Source organism: Dipodomys merriami, unplaced genomic scaffold, assembly GCF_024711535.1.
Source record: "Dipodomys merriami isolate MVZ:Mamm:240054 unplaced genomic scaffold, mDipMer1.0.p SCAF_1058, whole genome shotgun sequence".
Lineage (NCBI taxonomy): Eukaryota > Metazoa > Chordata > Mammalia > Rodentia > Heteromyidae > Dipodomys > Dipodomys merriami.
The window spans coordinates 1-19738 of NW_027202336.1; the positions used below are offsets into that span (position 1 = coordinate 1).

At 37.5% G+C, this 19738-nt stretch overlaps 1 protein-coding gene across 1 annotated transcript in view; it reads right to left on the reverse strand.

Annotated features, from left to right (window-relative positions):
* Window positions 1–1298: 1298 nt before the first annotated feature.
* Window positions 1299–19738, reverse strand: part of LOC138811328 (intracellular hyaluronan-binding protein 4-like) — a 40287-nt gene continuing 21847 nt past the window's right edge. Inside the window, exon 4 of the mRNA XM_069999074.1 lies at window positions 1299–1666. Within this exon, the coding sequence (XP_069855175.1) occupies window positions 1630–1666 (37 nt within the window). The 3' untranslated portion in view covers window positions 1299–1629. The remainder of the gene's footprint in view (window positions 1667–19738) is intronic.

Genomic DNA, 19738 nt, shown 5'->3' on the forward strand with positions numbered 1-19738 from the left:
TGTGACCATGGTGAGAGAAGCAGATTTATCTGGGACTTATTCAAAACACCATTCCAAGCACTGCACCTGCACTAGAGTATTTATAGTCCTCATGACAGTTCTGCAATTTAGGAAAGGAATTCAATATATCACTCAAAAAGACCTAGCCAACAAGGCCAAGCAAATTTCCCAAGTACCTAAGACTGACCATAATTCAAATCCAGTTTTCCACAAGGCATATCTGAGGCAATTTTTTAAATGTCACATTCATTACCTTTTAAGAACTATGGAGTAGATGAAGCCACATTATCTTCTTCATTATGGTTATAATGGCAACAAAATTGCTACAGAATATAAATATTTTTAAATGAAAAGGGTATGGGTAATGACTTTGTATCAAATGATCTTTGTATCAAATAAAGATCGGTTTAATTTCTAGAGATATAGCTGAATGAACATCATACAGCTTTCAATGTTTGTGGAAGTAATTGGTGTAATAGTTTAAGGAGTAACAAATCCATGTCAACGACACCTATGCTTATGAACACAGGCTTTTATCATTAAGTACCTTGAATGCACATGGAATAGTTTGTTAGTGATATATAATCCAAAAGGAATATTTTTTTGTGAATAGGTACTTTGTTGTACTAAAAAAATCTATTCACTGTTCTAAAACATGTATTAATTTAATGGATAGTATTGTTATTACTATAATGTATGTATAATATATGTAATGTTATTATAATATATAAATGATATATGTATAGTATAATTACTGATATTCTATTACTACTATAAATTATATATGTATAAAATTTGTTTTATTATTATACTGTGAAGGATACAAGGAATGACTTTATTTAAATAAACATATTTGTATGTTTTAGGTGCATAAGTTATTTTTGTGCCAGTACTGAGGTTTGAACTATGGCCTGGTGTTTTCCTTGAACCATTTTGCTCAGTGCTAGCAGTTTACAACTTGAACCCCAGGACAACTTCATACTTTTTTCTTGGCTAATTGTCTGTATGAGTCTCAGAGTTATTTTCTGTTTGGGCTAGCTTCAAACAGCTATCTTCAGATCTCTACCTACTAAGTAGCTGTGATTATCCGTGGCATGTTCTTAAGTCATTATTATTGAGTGTTCAATAATATTTTGATATTTCATTTCTAAACCAATTCAGAATAAACAACTACTTATTGGGTAAAACTTTATTTTGCAACAGAAACTGTAAGGACCCTTACTTTAAAATCAGTTTTCAAAGGTATTGCTAGTATAATTCTTTGTCTTACAAGCAGAAAAATTACATAAACATCCCTATCTTAACCGTCTCATTTTCAACAGTATACAAACTACAATATAAACATTCATCTTCCAGAAATCACACCTCTCTAATTACATATTCACCTTTGATTATTCTCCACATGATTATGAACATCCTCTAAGATAGGCTAAACTTATCCACTAGAGTCAGCCTACCACAGCAAACACATTGTAATACTTACTGAATAAATTTGCTTGTCCTCATCCTTATCAGATTTGCAGCTACTTCAGTAAAGAGTATTTTCTGCTGCTTTGCTTGTAGAAAACATCATCCTGTTCTATTTTCCAGCAAAGAAACTGTGGTTGGCAGGCTTGAGAACTGTTAGATTCAGAGGTTCTTTAGTTTTGAATTTTTCCTTTTCTTTCTTGGTAGGTAAGTTGGAATAAGAAAAAAAATTAAGCAGTGTAATTTAGTTTAAATGAAAAGACATTTATTTGAAAATGTATATGTCTGAGTCAAGCAGAAAAGTTCAGATAAGTTGATGTTAGGAAAATGAACCCTAAGATATGTATTCAAATGTTTTTTTTCTTTCAGGTGATAGTTTCTAACACATTTATAAGATTATTTCTTTCTTGCTTTGTATGTCCCTCCCTCATGGTATAACCCCTGCTTTCACTGTATTTGAGGTTGGTATAATTTGTGGAGGGGAAGGGAAAAAACAAATCGTTTAAATAGGTATACAGGTGGATTCATTGCAACAATGAGATGTACAAGTAGTTATGTGGAAAAACGAACTTTACAACTTTGATGGGTGGGGAGACTAGGATTGGGGGAGGGGTGAGGGGAGGATGGGAAGGGATGGGAAAGGGAAACAAAGGAGGAGGCTACAATGCATGATTGGAAATGTACTTATTATCTTGACCATGTAATTGTAACACCCTCTGTACAGTATTTTCACAATAAAAATGAAAAAGAAAGAAAATACTACAAGTTATTGTTATTTAAATTAATTTTTAATTCAAAAAGAATAGGGTTGGGTTTAGTGGTGCTTGACTTACTATTTAGAAGGCTGAAAGTTGAGGATCATAGTTTCAAGACAGACAAGCTAAAATGGACCATGGTACTCACAGAGAAGGTGAAATGGACTATGGTACCCTTACCTTCAACTAAGAACCAAAAAGCTAAAGGTGGATCTGTGGCTCAAATGGAAGAATGCCAACCTTGAGCAAAAAAGAAAAGCAAAAGGACCTGAAATTAAGTCCTAGCTCTAGCACATAGATAATATATATATATATATATACATATATATATATACACACATACTATATGTATATATGTATGTCAATATGTAAATTATATATGTATATGTATGTATATATAATTATATAATAAATTATTTGCAAGTGTCAACTATATAAAAGCAAGCATTTAGTCTTGCTCTTAAAAACAGAATCATACACAATTGTGAATCCCTGTGATTTATAGGAGCCAACATATATAGAAATGTAAATGACTAGATTAGGAAATTAATAGAATGATTTTTGTTATAGAATAGACTGTATGCACAAGATTAGGCAAATGATACTAAGTCTTATAGTACAAGAAATCGCATTTAGATATGGACTATGCCACTCAGTAAACAGGTTGATCAGGAAAATATGATAGCTATATGCATATAAATATGCATATGTGTGTATAAACATTCACAGTGGAATTTTATTTATCCATTATAAAGAATGATAATGCATCATTTGCAAAGAAAGGAAAGAAATTGGGGGAAATCATGTTAAGTGAAATATGGGAAGAAAGTCAAACCCAGGGAGATATGTTTTCTTTTATATAGGAAGGTAGACATGATCAGGATCAATACAATATGCACACTTTGGGGTGGAATCCAAGTATACACCTAGTTATGAACTGAAATATGGTTGGTTCAGAGAATTTAAATAATGTAATTCCTTAGACTAGCTAACTAACCTTCCAACAAAATAAACACCAGGAATCAAGTACTCAGAAGTAGGGCTGGGATCAAGGTAGGGAGAAATAGATATATGAAGCAATAAAGTGGGGATAAATGCAATGATCTAACTTAATGCATATCCCATAAAATGAAGAAATTGAGGAAAAGTTGGTAGTGAGAGCATTGGGGAAAATTATGAAAGAGGTGACATTGATCAAGATCCAGTGTACTCATGTACTCATGAATTGAATGTCAACTCCTATGTACATGTTGAAATCAAAATAAACTTTAAAAGCCCAATATTCGGTATGCTTATGGAAATATTACAGTGATGGTGGTTCTCTGAATAACTAACCAAGAACGAAGAGTTCAAGAAAGTAAGTAGCAGAAAGGAAATCATGTTCAGCTGGGGAAGAAGTTTAAGATGGGGCAGATTAATGAAAACAGGAAGGGATAGCAAATACAATCATAATATTAATGATACATATGTAAAAATGGAACCAGGTAACTTGGAGGATGGGTAGTGTTGGGAAAGATGGGGTAGATCAATGTAACACTAATCAAGATGCATTATACTAATAAACTCATTGAATTGAAACCTCTTTGCACAACAACTTTATGATAAATACAAATGAATGAAAACAAACACAAGAATTGAATTTGTATTCCATTTCTTATAGCACAAGTAATATATAGTAAGCTATAATTTGGACAAAATACAAAATTAATAAACTACATGACAAAATAGGAAACTGGAAATATGGGTAATATTGCCTTTGGAAATATACATGCCTTATACATTTCAAAAATATCAATATTGTGATTACTTCGATTTTCTTTTGAAAATAAAGTGATCTATAAACTTTGACACACGATTATCATAATGTTTAATAATACATAATTTAGCTAGATTTCCTAAGAAAACCATTTTTATTTATCTTATATTATAAAATATAAGGAACTGTTATGACACCACTATACTGTAACACAGATACTGAAGGTTCGCTCTTAAATCGCTCCACAGGAGACTGTTACATATAAGCTGCTACAAGTTGCAAAATCCCAAATATAAGTTAAATTACTTAGAAGGAAATGGTAGGAGGACAATTATTATCGTTCACAATCAATATCAGCCTTGGACATCCTGAAAGAGAGTAAGTCAGAGACAAATGTGTTTGTTTCACCAGGCCTCTACTTCCAAACTAGAAGTGTTGGAAAGACCCATCATGTCAACCTACTACTAAAAGCCAGACCACTAGATAGTCAGATCCTCTAAGACTCCTACATGGAAGACTATCTCTGACCCGCATGCTCTTCTTTTCACCAAAGAAACAGTGCATTTAGTAATTTATGTTTTTTGAATTTAGATAATGAATGAACATTTTTCATACAAATCAAGTTTGAAATACCTTTGATATATTTTCCCATGCTTAAAACTAGCAATACAATAAATAATAGTAGCCACAACTTGGAACTTTTATGCATCAATGGAAAAACAATCTTGAAAAAATGGATTCTGGGAAGAACCTATTAAATCCAGGGATGCATCTATTTTACACACAATTGTTCAAGTGGAAGGAAGGCCAACATAGTTTCATTAAAGTAAGAATTAGTCAAAGGTCTGCACATCCACACTTAAAAAATATTATATTTGTTTTAAACTTGCTGATTGTACTCTAGGTAGACTTTGTAGACTTGGTTATTGTTGACAGACAAAATCTACTTGAGTGAGACATAGGAACCTTAAGCAAGACTTCCTGATAAAGCACATGGTAAGTTAGAAGAGGAAACCAGAGTCAAAAAATGAAACTTACTTTTTGTTGGTCACAGCGCATGAACTCAGGGACTGAGTACTGTCCTTCAGCTCTTTGGTTCAAAGCTAGCCCTCTCCAACTTTGGTACAGAGTATCACTTCTGATTTTTTGTTGGGTAACTAGAGAGAAATCTCATAGACCTTCTTCTCAGGCTAGCTTAGAACCCCCATCCTCATATCTCCGTCTCTTGCATATGTAGGATTGTAGTTATAAGCCATCAGTATCCACCACCCCCAAACGGAAACGTTTGAGATTCTAATAAGTTCAATTTTCAGTGAAAACCTCAAAAAGTATGGCAAGGAAAGACCTCCTAGAATTGTTCTTGCTACTAAAGAATTGAAGCTACAGAGTGAGCAACCAGGAAGTTGTCTGTTTGTATAGATGCAAGTCTAGAAGGGTGCCATTAATTTCAGTTATTTTTTTCAATATATGATCTTCAGTACAAACCTGAACTTGTTGTCACAATGCATCTACCTCTTGGCATGAGCTGAGCCTGGACCTATTCTACCTCAAATGCAAGAGATGCAAAAGAATAGCTCACAGTTTTGGAATGAGTTTCATCAATGTACACCAAATATGCATATACTTCAGTCGAGTTGACCATGCAGATGAATCTGTTTTTCTAACCTTCTTCCATCTTCTATCATTCACCAGCTTTTGATGAATCTCATTTTGTACCTCTTTATTCAACTTCTCAAGATAATTTCTTATTAAGCTTCTAAAATTGTCTTTTCCCCCAATTGTTGCCTTCTTAACATTGCCTCAAATTATAAACTATATATGATTGTCCTGTATGTGTTTACTGATATATTTAAATTTTGGTCTACCATCCACATATTATAGGATATCTTTAACCTGCTATAACTGCTCTGAAAATCATTATGGAGGTTCCTCACCAAAGCAAAAACACAATGCCATAAAACCAAGTGAAATTAAAATTGTGTATATCCAAAAATATTTTTGAAATGAAATAGTAGAAGCATTCACTTCTCTTATATCCCAGTATATGTTTATAGCTATGAATATTACATTTTCTTTATTCCCTCTTTCTGGTACACCTAGGTGGACTGCAGAGATTGATTGTTATGAATGCTCCTGCCATGAACATGGATATTCATGTTGAATCATATTCCTTCAATATGTATCCAAGTTGTTGTAAAGGTCATTAAAATATGTGTCTTTTTTGGCATTGTGTAAACTTCCATTCTGAGCTGCTTATGGGTTGCACTAGTTTATAATGCCACACAACTGAATATTCCTGATTTATTTCAACCTCTCCAGCATTTGTTTTTATTTGTTTGAGTTGTGATAAGTATTCTGATGTGTAATATGGAATCTCAGTGACTTTTTGATACATATTTCCTTTGTGGATAAGAATTTCAAATATTTCATTTATTTATTAAACATTTATATTTGTAATACATTCCTAATCAGTGACTTTCTTTTTTTTTTGTTATTTGATCAATTTTTAAGTTTTAGAATTTGTGATTTTTTTTCCCATTCCAACTATTCACCTTAGTAAAAAAAAAATTATCACTACAGTGCACAATTTACTAAAATCAAGCGATTGTACATTTATAACACTGTTTTTGTTTTGTTTTTTTTACAACCAGACAATTATTTCAATAAAGACGCCCAACTTCTTTCACTAGAAAGATAGATTGAAAGGATAGTATCTCATATTAGCCCTAAGCTAATCTCAGAATTACCAGTCACAGGGAAGGCCCCAAGAGTTGGGCTAAGTAAAATGCACTTACACAGTAAAAACAGCATTTCAAGTGATCAAAGGGCTTCATAAATTTTTTAAAAGGCACCACCTTCAACAAGCAAATGGTGCAGTTCACAAGCAGACCATAGGAATCTGAACATCCAGAAGATCCAAGGATAAAAGTATACAGAAGGGGGGCTGAGAAGGTGGTTCAGTGGTAGAGCGCTTGCCTTGCATGCCTGAGGCCCTGGGTTCGATTCCTCAGCACCACATAAGAAAAAAGAAAAAAGCCGGAAGTGGCGCTGTGGCTCAAGTGGTACAGCGCTAGCCTTGAGCTGAAGAGCTGTGGGACAGTGCCCAGGCCCAGAGTTCAGGCCCCACAACCGGACCCAAAAAAAAGTTTATAAAGAAAGACAACTTTAGAACGTTGACTCAGAATTGGGGGGGGGGGGCAACCACTAGATACCAAAACTCAATGCTGAAGTGAAGAAGTGTTTTACCCCAAACCTCAGCTGTGTTTGATTCTCTCACATCACACAGACACAGACACACACAGAGACACACACACACACAGAGACACAGACACAGACACAGACACACACACACACACACACACACACACACACACACACACACACCCCTCATGTACACAAAGAACCCTAGGGGCAGTTGTTTCTGGGACAGTGAAGCTTTTTTATTCTTCCTTTTAGATAATCAAATGTGATGTTGTGGTTGGCTTCACAGCCACCCCACACCTGAGCAGGAGGGAAAGGATTCCTGAGACTGCAGGATGGCCTTGTGTACCCCTGGCTTCCTGTGTAAGATTGTAGTTCGTGGACCCCTAGGCCAAGCTGAACAGCGGGTACAGTTTGGCTGGAGGATGGCACCCCAGAGCTCTGCATGCATGCATGGGAAGCCCTGTGAGCATGTCTGGGATGGCCTTTCAGCAGTGTGGAGAAGTTGACACCTGTAGTTGGACATGGCAGCAGGCAGGAGAATAGCAGGAATCCTAAAGACAGGAGAGGCACAGGAGTGAATGCGCTTTTCCATGGAGAAACCTAGACTACACGAATGAAGTTCCCAGCCCACACAAGACGGCCACCGCTCAGGTCCCCAGATGCCCTATCTGGTCTTGTCCACAAAGCCTGGTCCTGATCTAGAGCTGGAACCTCCCCGGCTGTCCTGGGCTCAGTGCCGCAGGAGCAGTGAACTCCAGATGTGCTTCCTACGCCCAGTCATTGCAACTCAATGATTATAGTCACAATTCTTCTTTCCCTGGTATCCTAGTTTCTGCTACTCTGTTCTACTACCCATAATTCATAGTACCATGGCTCCAGCCACCTGATTCCCTGACACCCCTGACACTGATACTCCATTCCCTAAGTAAAAAAGTGCAGAGTGGGCACAGCCAGTCGACTTTGGTACTCCTGGCATCTTTCAGGCACATTGGGACCAATTATTCCTCAGGTATTTAACATGAGCTACTAACTGCAGGTGGAAAGGGAAAAAAGTTATACGGAGGTGACTAAAATGTAGAGTCATCAACATATCATCGGTTGCTAGGAAAAGAAGGCCTTAAGGTAAAAGTTAATGAGAAGAGAAAATTTTACAAAGAATATTGGGGATGATGAAATAGGTTTAGTTTAGTCTCATACTAGTGATCTGATTTATTTTATGACACAGATATGCAACTTTTGCATTTTAAAAATTGATGAAGATGCATATATGTGGTACTTATATTAATTTATGGAATAGTTGCATATAATTAATGCTATTCAATATTTTATGTTCTATGATAGTTAACTCATGAGTCTACCATTGTCAATATGAATTGAGCTATTAACAAATGGAATTTCACTGTCAAATACTACAAGGAGATTACTGGTGCTAGTACCGAAATGAAAGCTAGTAAAACTGAATAAAGCTACAAGTTTGAAAGGAGGGGGTAGTGTTAAGGACTTCTTCACCATGGAATCTGGGAAGACTAGAATGTGTTTTCTTGAAATACTTATTTTTTTAACCTTGTTAGAAATCAGAACATTATTATTTATTCTTGCTTTTTGGGACCTTTTTAGTGAATGGTTTACAAAAAATTATCAACATGACTTTGAAAATTCACTGATGTGAATTATCAGATGAACATTATATGCAAAGCTTCCCTGAGATGCAGGCAAGCTGGATTCCTTTTCTATTAAATTAATGAAATAAGCTTAGTTTTGAATGGATGGACAGTCCATGACATTTGTTCCCAAACAAGAAAAGTTACAGGAGAAAATAAAAGAGAAAGGAGACCCAAGCCTCCTGAAATTAGCGGAAATATATAGAAATATAATTTAAAAAATCATGGTTCAAAGTAAACCATGGTTTTAAAGGTTGAAATAATATAGTTAATATATATTGCTGTAATAAAACATAATATTTCTATGTTCTGGTTCTGTTTATATCACTGAAGGAAAATATTAGAAAATAGAAAGTATATGTGGCACATGTTGCTTCCGGTCCCAAGAAGGGGAGTGGAACTTCTGAATGTGTGTCCTGGGAAGGTCCCCATCACCAGCCCACGAAGACCCATCAGAGGTCCGTGTGGTGACCTTGCAGGGGCTCCAGGGTACCACAAGGATACTGCATTGTATCTCTAAAGCCTTCACCTTTGTACTACACTGAGATTTAGGGAGTAAGAGGGTAATGGGGCTTAGAAAAAGAGTTGTGATATTCTAAGAGAATACCTAAAACACCAGTCCACAAATCCACATTTTCAGTAAGGTACCTTTCTACCTGAATATAGGAAAAATACAGTGAACCAAAGAAAGTGGGCCCTAGAACTAAGCAAAAGTTACTAACCAGATATGACTGAGGCAAGCAAATTTAACCTAACACATAAATATGCAAAATCTGCACTGTTTATATGAATACACTTGGAAACAAAATGCAATAGAAGATAGATACCTTGTATTAATACTTACTCAGCTAGGCCACGGTGGCTCGTAACTACAGTCCTATATAGGGAAATTGAGCTTTTGTGAATAACAAGTATACAAGATTCCATTTCACAAATAACCAGGAAAAGATTAGCTGGACCGGCACTGGTGATACATACCTGTAATCCTCCTTACTCAGGAGGCTGAGATCTGAGGATCGTGGTTCAAAGCCAGCCCAGGGAGGAACGTATGTTAGACTCATCTCCAAATAACCAGTAAAAAAACCGGAAGTGGCACTGTGGCTCAAGTGGTAGAGCACTGGCCTTGACTTGAAGAGCTCAGGAACAGCGCCTAGGCCCAGAGGTCAAGCCCCATGACCAACAAAAAAAGCTAGGTTGGAAGCACGACTTAAGTGGTAGAGTGACAAGCAAGCAAGCTGAATCCTTGAGTTCAAACCCTGGTACAAGCTAACAAGGAAGGAAACATATTCCCAACATTTTCTTTTCATGAAGGGAAGGAATGAGGTGGTTGTTCCATCAATCTTATCTAGGGAAATAATCAGTGATCCTTCTGGCAATCCCCAAGATGACAGAACCGATATCTTCTCTTTTTAAGAGAAGTTCTCTCTTCTCTCTCTCTCTCTCTCTCTCTCTCTCTCTCTCTCTCTCTCTCTCTCTCTCTCTCTCTCTCTCTCTCTCTCTCTCTCTCTCTCTCTCTCTCTCTCTGTGTGTGTGTGTGTGTGTGTGTGTGTGTGTGTGTGTGTGTGTGTCCATTGTGGGCTTGAATTCAGAGGCTGGGAGCTGACCCTGAGTATTTTTGCTCAAACTAGTGCTCTACCAATTTGAACCAAATTGCCACTTTCAGTTCTGGTGGTTACTTCAAGATAAGCATCTCATGGACTTTTCCTGCCTGGGCTTGTCTTTGAATATCAATCCTCAGATCTCAGCCTCCTGAGGAGCTAGGATTATAGGCCTGAGCAACCTGTGCCCAGCTAAGGGAAGTCCCTAACAGGATGATCATCTGAATGCCAATGAACGATTCCTACCATTCTCTGTCTGATGTACTGTTAGACTCAAATTTTGTCTGAGTACTTACTAATAAGTTGTTTAACCCCTGTGCTTCCATGTAAGAAAGTTAACAGTTAACTGCTCAGAGCAATCCAGAGTTCAGTGAATTAATACACAGAAGTTCTATAAAGAGAAGATGTTGGCACACAGTAATACTTAGGAAATGTTATTTTTTATAACAAAATACAAGTAGTGACAGTTATCCTCACATATTATTGAACATATGGGACAAGGAACATTTCAACTTCCTCTAAGGAAGCAACATCAAAAAAGAAGAGCAACTGTGATTGTCAGTAAAAAGAAAACAGTATCCATCTAGAATTTATATAACTGAGAAGTGCACATTATATATTATTGAAAGCAGCAATGTTAAATCAGTATTAGGCAAGACTGAGATCAGCCAGTGTTACTGTCATTTGATATAGTTTTTCCAACTTTCAAAAGCTTGACAAGGGAGTACAGAAACAAGGATTTCTCAGCATGGTTGTCCAACGTGGCTACTCTATAGGGCAGCACCAGGAGTTCAACTAGATGCTTAGTAACAGCTATAGTCAGCAGAGATTTGTTGACTAGACCTCATGGAGATTGCCATCTCTCAGATAGATCACACAATCGTTAGTCTTTTATGAATGCTACAGTATCTCCATAAATATGAAGGTTAGGATGATGTTATAATTCATTCTGTTACTCACCCTTATATCACCCAACTATATATAAATGTTCATTGGTTCAGAAAGAATATTATGTGTTCCCAGAGGTATCCAGTTCACATAATTTCCCAACAGTCATATAAATTTATATCTCTTTAGACAACTCATGGCTTAATTCATCATATTAAATATTAATCCTATTTTTCCAACATATTTTGTAGTTTTTGTTAAGAAAAATAGAAAAAGAGGTAGGAGCAGGTTGGACTCTCCATCTTTTCAAAAAATATTTACAATATTTAATATACAAAAAGTAATAAGAATTAAAGATTAATTTTATAGTTGTTTTCCTTACTCTGATGTCTTTGTTTTTAATGGTTTCCTTTGTACAATTTAAATCTATTGTGTTATCCTATTTATTTAGGTCTGATACTTAAAAATGTTGTTTCTTCTTTCCTTGTATATAATTCAGTGACTGTGAACTCAGTTTTTCTCAGGTTTTCATGTGTTTTAGCCTTTAAAATTTTTCAGAAGTTTAATTTAGAAGTAAAACAGAAAGATCCTTGATAGAAGTCAGTACTATATTTTCATGTTTAGTCATTCTCAGAAAGAAAGTCGTCAATGAAAATATGAATTATGCAAAGTTATGATATGCTTGAGTGTCAAATTTCTGTACAAACTGGGGAGATGTTTAGGTTATTATGAAAACTGACATGTGCCATGCATTCACTTGATTTCAATCTCCTCCCACTCCAATCAGTGCCAAATTAAAACATCCTTTCTCTCCCACATCATCTGAATATTTCATATTTCTGATTTTATATCAAAACATACAAGTAAAAGAAGTGAAATGAGAACATCATGTGTAATAAATAAAAGGATATCTGCTAATCATTTAGGTAATATAACCAATTTCCAACCTCAAAACAAAATTGTTTCTTATAGTGGCATGCAAAATTCAATATATTCTGGCCAGATACAATGGATTGAGGCTTATGTTTGTTTTTTTTTTTGTAACACTCAGGGACTTTTACATGCTAGACAAGAGTTCTACCACCATGCCATACCACCAGCCCACAGGGAATAACCCTTGCTTTCATTGTATTTGATGTTGGTATGAATTGTGTAGGAGAAGGCAAAAACAACCCATTTAAATAGGGATACAGGTGGACCCATTGCAACAATGATATATACAAGCCATTATGTTGAAAACTATCTTTACAACTTTGGCCGGGCAGAGGGGCAAGATGGGAAGGGATAGGAAGGGGAAACAAAGGAGGAGGCAACAATGCTTGATAAGAAATATACTCATTACATTTCCCATGTAATTGTAACCCCTCTGTATGATATTTTCACAATAAAATCTTTAAAATAGAAAAGAAAAAAGAATGTAGTAAATCTTAAAAGCTGATATAAACTTATAACAGCTCTTACAGCCTCACCCACTCCTTGTCGGCTGGTGGTATGGCATGGTGGTGGACTCTCCATCTTGACAGGCTAGGACTACTTACTGAGAATCAATAAGGGGCAACCAAACTTCCTGGAGGAATGGAGGCTACAAGGAGGTGGGGTTGGAGGTGGACTTTTGTGGAGTCTCAGTCAGGGGGCAGAGGTTATCAAGGAGGTTATCAAAAGGCTATTAGGGCTGAGAGATGGGGACATTCAATCAGCTCACAGTGGAATGTTGGAGGCCAGGCTTGGGTCAGACTGCCCTGCCTGCACATCAAGTCCACACATACCTGGGTTTTGCTTGGTGTCCATATGCACCTGGGACAGTAGGGGGGTGGTCAATCTTTCATATTCCATCCTTAGGTATATAAGAAGTTTGGGACAAGACGGGAGAAGTAAGTCCTTAATATAGGTCTTTGGATAGATAAAAGGATTGGGCTGGAAGAAGAGATCAGGAAAGAGTTGTTATACTCTTCTTGGAGATCCTTCATCTGGTCCTATTGGGGATTTATTATCCAAACTGTTCTGTTTGGAATTTATATTCCATTTGGGATTTTCTAACTGAGGTATCATCCTAGTCGTGAACTTCCCTTTGCTTTTCTTTTGTCAGTCATAGGGCTTTAACTCTGGGCCTAGGTGCTGTCTCTCAGCCCTTCAGCTCAAGGCTACTTCTCTACCACTTGAGCCACAGTGCCACTTCCGGTTTTCTGGTGGTTAATTGGAGATAAGTGTTTCATGGACTTTCCTGCCTGAGCTGGCTTTGAATTGTGATCCTCAGATCTGAGCCTCCTAAGTAACTGGGATGACAAGAGTGAGCCATCAGTGCCCGGCTTTGGTCTTGCACTTCAGATGGGGTCAGGGATGAAGTACTCCTGAAAACCAGGAAGGACCCGGAGGTGGGAGGGGTGGGAGGTGAGTGATCATGGGAGAAATGTGGAGTTATGAGAACAAAGCAGCTTCCCATCAACTTTGAATAGCAAATTAATTCTTCTGATAATCACCAATCATTGTGGCCTTTTTATTCTTATAAGTCACAGTGATAACATTGTTATTTCTATATCTATATCTATATCTATCTATCTATCTATCTATCTATATATCTATATCTATATATATATATATATATATATATATTCACAGTGATATTTCTATAGTGCTAACCAGATGCTAGGCATTATGTGTACATTCTCTCCCTTACACATACACACACTCCTTATAACAACTCTGTAGCATAAGTACTGTATTATTACCATTTTACAGATGAAGAAAACAGAACTACTGAAGAAAGATTAAATAAATTTTCCAGTCTGGTGAGTGGTGGAGCTACAATTTGTACTCAGCACTCTGCATCCAAGTCTATGCTCTTTAGACACGCTTCCTTAAAAGTTCTAATGGTTTGAAGGTGAAGATGAGTGGAAGAAGTATAGAGAACAGGAAATCAATACTTGTGAAAGCATGTCAGATGTGAGGATAGTAGGAGAGGACAGGTATATGTCTGAGATTAAAAATAGGAGACATGAGGTGAACCCAGGGAAGGCACGGGTGGAACTGCGGGTCCTATGGGGGAATGACCATGTAGGACTGTGTAGGTCAGGTCAGAAACTAAAAAAGAGCAGGAAATCACTGGGGGGAGGTATGCAGTGAGGTAGAGGGAACAGCAGTCTGAATGCCACTTTGGTACACAAGGTGAAAATGCAGGGAGCCATGTGACAGCCAGATGACTGTGCTGTTGGAGGTATGGTACAAATCACACAGAACAGAGGGACGGATTGAATTTTGGAGAGGGAGTCACAAAGGGAGTTCCATAGGTTATTCCTAGGCTTCTACTTTGTGGAAACAACTGAGGAGGCTCAGAGGCTTGTAATGAAAGTAATTTGCTAAATCCTGGAGATGTGGAGTACAAGGAATATATGGGATCAGGGGAGGTGGCCAGAATTATACAGAAGGAAGGACTCAGAGATAATTCTGGAGATATACATGACAGTTTAAGGCACAGGATACATAAGATCCCACAAACGGGCTCTAGAAGAAGAGAAGCTGAAAGAGATGGCATTTTAAAAGACCTACAAGGCAAGGATGAGCCTTTAAAGGAGATGTTGAGACACAGAAGGAAAACCAGTACTGTGATATCAGAAGCCAGTTAGAGGACATGTTTAAGAAATCAATAAAGTCCAATGATTCTGAGAACCAAGAAGACTCAGGTTGAAACATCCATTACATCAGGAGATATGGTGACAGCTTCCAGAACACAAAGAGGGCAAGAGTGAAGTGAGGAATGAAGATGGGGTATGTAAATGAAGAAAGAGTGCACACAACTCAGAAAGAGGGAATCATGAGAGAATGGAGGCTCAAGAGAAGGGTCAGCAGATTTCTGAGTGCCAAGCACCAGTGCCTCACACCTGTAAGCCTAGCTACTCAGGAGGCTGAGATCTGAGAACCACAGTTCGAAACCAGCCTGGGTACACAAATCCTTCAGACTCTTATCTCCAATTAACCAGCAAAAATAGCAAAACTGGAGGCATGGCTCTAGCAGTCATGAGCAAAAATCCAAGTGACAACACGCATCTCTGAGTTCAAGTCCCAGAACCAGCATGAGAATGACTGTGTTTAAACTGTTGATTCCAAGACCAGAGCAGGGAGAAATGAGATGAATACAGAAGGGAAAAACCTGACATATGAAGCTTCTATGAAGTAGAGAGAGAAGACCAAAAGCTCTAAGAGCTGTGAGAAGATGGGCTTTTACCAGGAAGGCAGGAACTTAGGAGATGAGTGGCTATAGACAGGTTTGTACCTTTGACAGGGAAAAAACTGTGAAGTTCCCATCTGATGACTCCCACCTTGTTTATCACACAAAGCTGCACAGGGAGAATGAAAGAGGAGGTGTGGGGCAAAAGGGAAAGGGTAGTGTCAGAGTTCTGAGTAGATAAGAAGGACTAAGCTGTAAGGTGGTAAAAGTGAAACCCTGAAACAGATTGCTATGTGGAACTGAGGACTCATTTTAGAATACTGGGGGTCAAGCCTTGCAGAGATTTCAAATGATTACAGTGCCTGCCTGTGGGTACAGGCACGTAGGACAACTGTGAGAAGTCATCCTGCTGGGGTTTGGCTAAGCGAGATCCCATACGAACTCCAAAGGAAAAGTGGACTTAAGGTATAAACCTGCTAGATACGGACCAGGCACCTAAGCAACAAGAAGTAAAGAGAGAAAAGAGGGACTTGGTGATAATAACAGGAACAGAAAAAAATGAGTTGAACAGCTACTGATGGAAAGAGGTGGGTAAAGAACAGAATATTTGAATTTAACCCATTAATTTCATTAAAACCCATTAGAAGTAGACACAAGTGGGTCATGCTTCATGTTAGCTCTTCAGAAGACAGATACAGAGGATTGCGGTTTGAAGCTGGCCCAGGCAAAAAGTCTACTAGACTCCATCTCCAAAATAACCACCAGAAACCAGGAGGTACAGCACTAGCTGTCAGCAAGCTGAGCAAGAGCTCAAGGCTCCAGTTCAAATCCCAGTACCTAAAAAAACCACTCATTAGCAATTGTGTAGATTTTAAGTCAAAGCCCAGCAAAATAAGAACCAGGAAATGGGTGCTAGTAAGAAGGGAAGGGGGAGGGGAGGAGAAGGAAGGGGTTGATGAAGGGGGAAGGTTGGAGAATGCAGGCAAGAATCCAAGCCACAGAATTGAGACATAATAAGGGAAAGGGTGTGTCAAAAGGGTGTGTGTGAAGATGTGACACAAATCAAGATGCAGAGTACACAAAAACAGCTTTGGTAAATTGCAAAACTTTCCATACATAACCTAGAATTAAGATAAGTAAAGGAAGGGGTGGCTTGGAGAATTGGGGGAGAATGCTGAAAAGGTAACATTGATCAAGACACATTGTATTCATCAACTGCTTTGTACAACTACCTAAAGATAACAAAAATATTTTTAAAAGGAAACTGAGAATGACTATGGTCATAATGCAAGACACAATGCTATCTACTGTTAAGACAGAAAAAAATGGGAATGCAAGTTTTAGAACCCAAATAAGATGATTATGCTAAAAAAATTACTCATTAGATAGCTTGAGCTGGATTGCTCCTTATTAATACATTAAGATGTATGAAAAGATTACAACCTAATGAGGAAAATACGTGAAACACCCTACTTAGTTGGAGACTCTTCATCCAGGACACACAGGGTCTCCTCCACTGAGTCCTCTTCCTTCAAGGCCATTAACTCCAGGCCATTGAAAAACAGCAAAAGCCTCTGCAGTCATATGAATGCGTTTACACTAATGCTTTTACAACCATAAGATTGCAAAAGCAAATTTTAATGGCCCATTTCTTCTTTTTCTAAAAAAATGTTTTATTAAATTTTAAACTTAAGAGCATTGCACTGAAGCAAAATTTTCCTACTTATGCTTTCTGCATAGCTGAGATTACAGATGTATATCCCCATGTCTGGCTTGTTGATATTCAGTCTTTTCCCCCAGATAACCTCAAACCATGATCCTCCCAAGTTTCTAGAAATTACAAGTGGGGGTCACTGAGCTCAAATTTAGTGTCTTATTTCTTAAGTGTTTGCTTTTCAAGGAGTTATGTGCACATACAGTTGCCACAGTAAAATGAATTTTTCATCCATATAAATTTCCAGAATATGAAAATTAATTTTATCACTAGAAAATTCCATAAAATAAGAATGGGCTATATGCCAGGCAACAGTGGCTCATGCCTATACTCCTAGCTACTCATAAGGCTGAGATTGAGAATCACAGTTCAAAGCCATCCAGGCAGGAAAGTATGTGTGAGTCTTATCTCCAGTTAATCACGAGAAAACTGGAAATGGAGCTGTGGCTCAAAGTGGTAAAGCACTTGCTTTAATGCACTAGCCTACGTCCTGAGTTCAAGCCCTACAACCAAGAGAGAGAGAGGGGGAGGGAGAATGGACTATAAATAAATCAAAATTCTTATCTTAGAAAATTCCAGCTACTTAAAGGAGTCATAAACTGAGGTGTTCACACCTGTAATCCTAGTACTCAGGAAGCAGAGGACTGCAATTTGAAGCTAGTCCAGGCAGGAAGGTTTGTGAGACTCCAGTTAATCACCACAAAGGAAGTAGAATGGTGGCTCTAGAGGTAAAGCACTGGTCTTAAGCATCCAGGTCCTGAGTTCAAGCACCATGGTCAACATGAGAGACAGAAAGAGAGACAGAGAGAGGGAAACAGAGAGGACATCATAAATATTATTTTTTTGGTCAGTCCTGGAGCTTGAATTCAGGGCCAGAGCACTGCTTCTGAGCTTCTTTTACTAGCACTCTGCCACTTGAGACACAGCACCACTTCTGGTCTTTTCTGTTTATGTGGTACTAAGGAATCCAACACAGGACTTCATGCTAGCTAGGTGAGCACTCTACCACTAAGCCACATTCCCAGCCTCAACCATAAATATTCTTAAACTACAAGTATTAAAAATACTTCCTAAAAATAAGACTATGTTGGGCCTGGAACTACAGTAGAAGACCAACAAAATGCTGTGGCTTAAGTGACAGAGTGTTTGTTATAACAAGCCAAGTTCAATTCCCAACACTGCTGTAAAAAATTTACAGTCACATATGGAATGCAGCATTTTTTACAACCTGGTTCAGAAAAAAAATTTTCAGTGATGGCTTTTTAAGGTTTAAAAGTACATATAAATTATATTGCATTAATAAAATACATCTCAACTTAAATATTTTTTGTTCTAAGTATGTAGAAACAACATTCAATTTTTAAAAACACTCACAATTAAAAGAGGTATTCTTAAGGAAGGGACCCAAAGGTGCAATGAATGCCTCTGTGCCAGTGAACATATAAAATAATATTTATCAACAGGAATTTCAGGAAATTGCAACAAGTTTTTAATATTTTTTTTCCTCTTGTTGATGAAGATGGTGTTTTTTTCTTTTTTCTTTTTGGTCTTTGTTTCTTGCTTTTTGCCTGTTTTTCCTTTAGCTGTCTTTGGTGGGTAATAGGAGGCAAAGCAATGGAAGAACCAATGGTGAAAAAATGCAGCAGTGGTACTCAGTAGACACTAACAGGAAAATGAACTGTGGAACTATACAATTTGTAGGTAGAGATGGGAGAGGGAAACGGAGATAACAAAGGAAGGGGTGAAATTGCCCCCAAAGAAAAAATTCATTACATGCTTATGAAATGGTAACCCTTCTATACAACTCTTTAATAATTAATAACAATTGCTGGGAAGGTGGATCAGTGGTAGAGTGCTTGCCTTGCATGCATGAGGCCCTGGGTTCAATTCCTCAGCACCACATAAGCAGAAAAAGTTGGAAGTGTTGTTGTGGCTAAAGTGGTAGAGTACAACTCATGAGCTGAAGAGTTGAGGGACAGTGCCTAGGCTAAGGTTACAGGCCCCATGACTGACAAAAAATTTAATAACAATTTTTTAACCTCACAGTTTCTTTTTGCCATGAACTTTGATAAAATTCTACTTTAGTTTTGTTTTTCTTTTGTTGTATGGGTTCCGAGTCTTGAATTTAGGGTCTCTCTCTCTCTCTCTCTCTCCCCTCGCTCAGCTTTTTCTCTCAAGGCTGGCACTCTATCACTAGAGGTACACTTTCACGTCCAGCTTTTTATTTTTTTTTCTTGTTTAACTAGAGATTCGAATATCTATCTCAGTTTCATTTGCCTGAACTGGTTTCAAACTTTTAATTCTCAGATCTCAACCTCCTGAGTAGCTAGGAGTATAGATGTGAGCAACAAGTCCCTTCCTTTAAAAAATTATTATATATTAGTTATACAAGGGGAGATTTTGTTGTGACATTTCCACACAATGTTATCCTTCTCCCTCTTCTTAAAACAATTTCAAAAAGTTTCAGTTTTACTTTGACAAAAATCTACTTAACCATATTCATTCTCTTTCCCCTTAGTTAGCCAACCTTCTT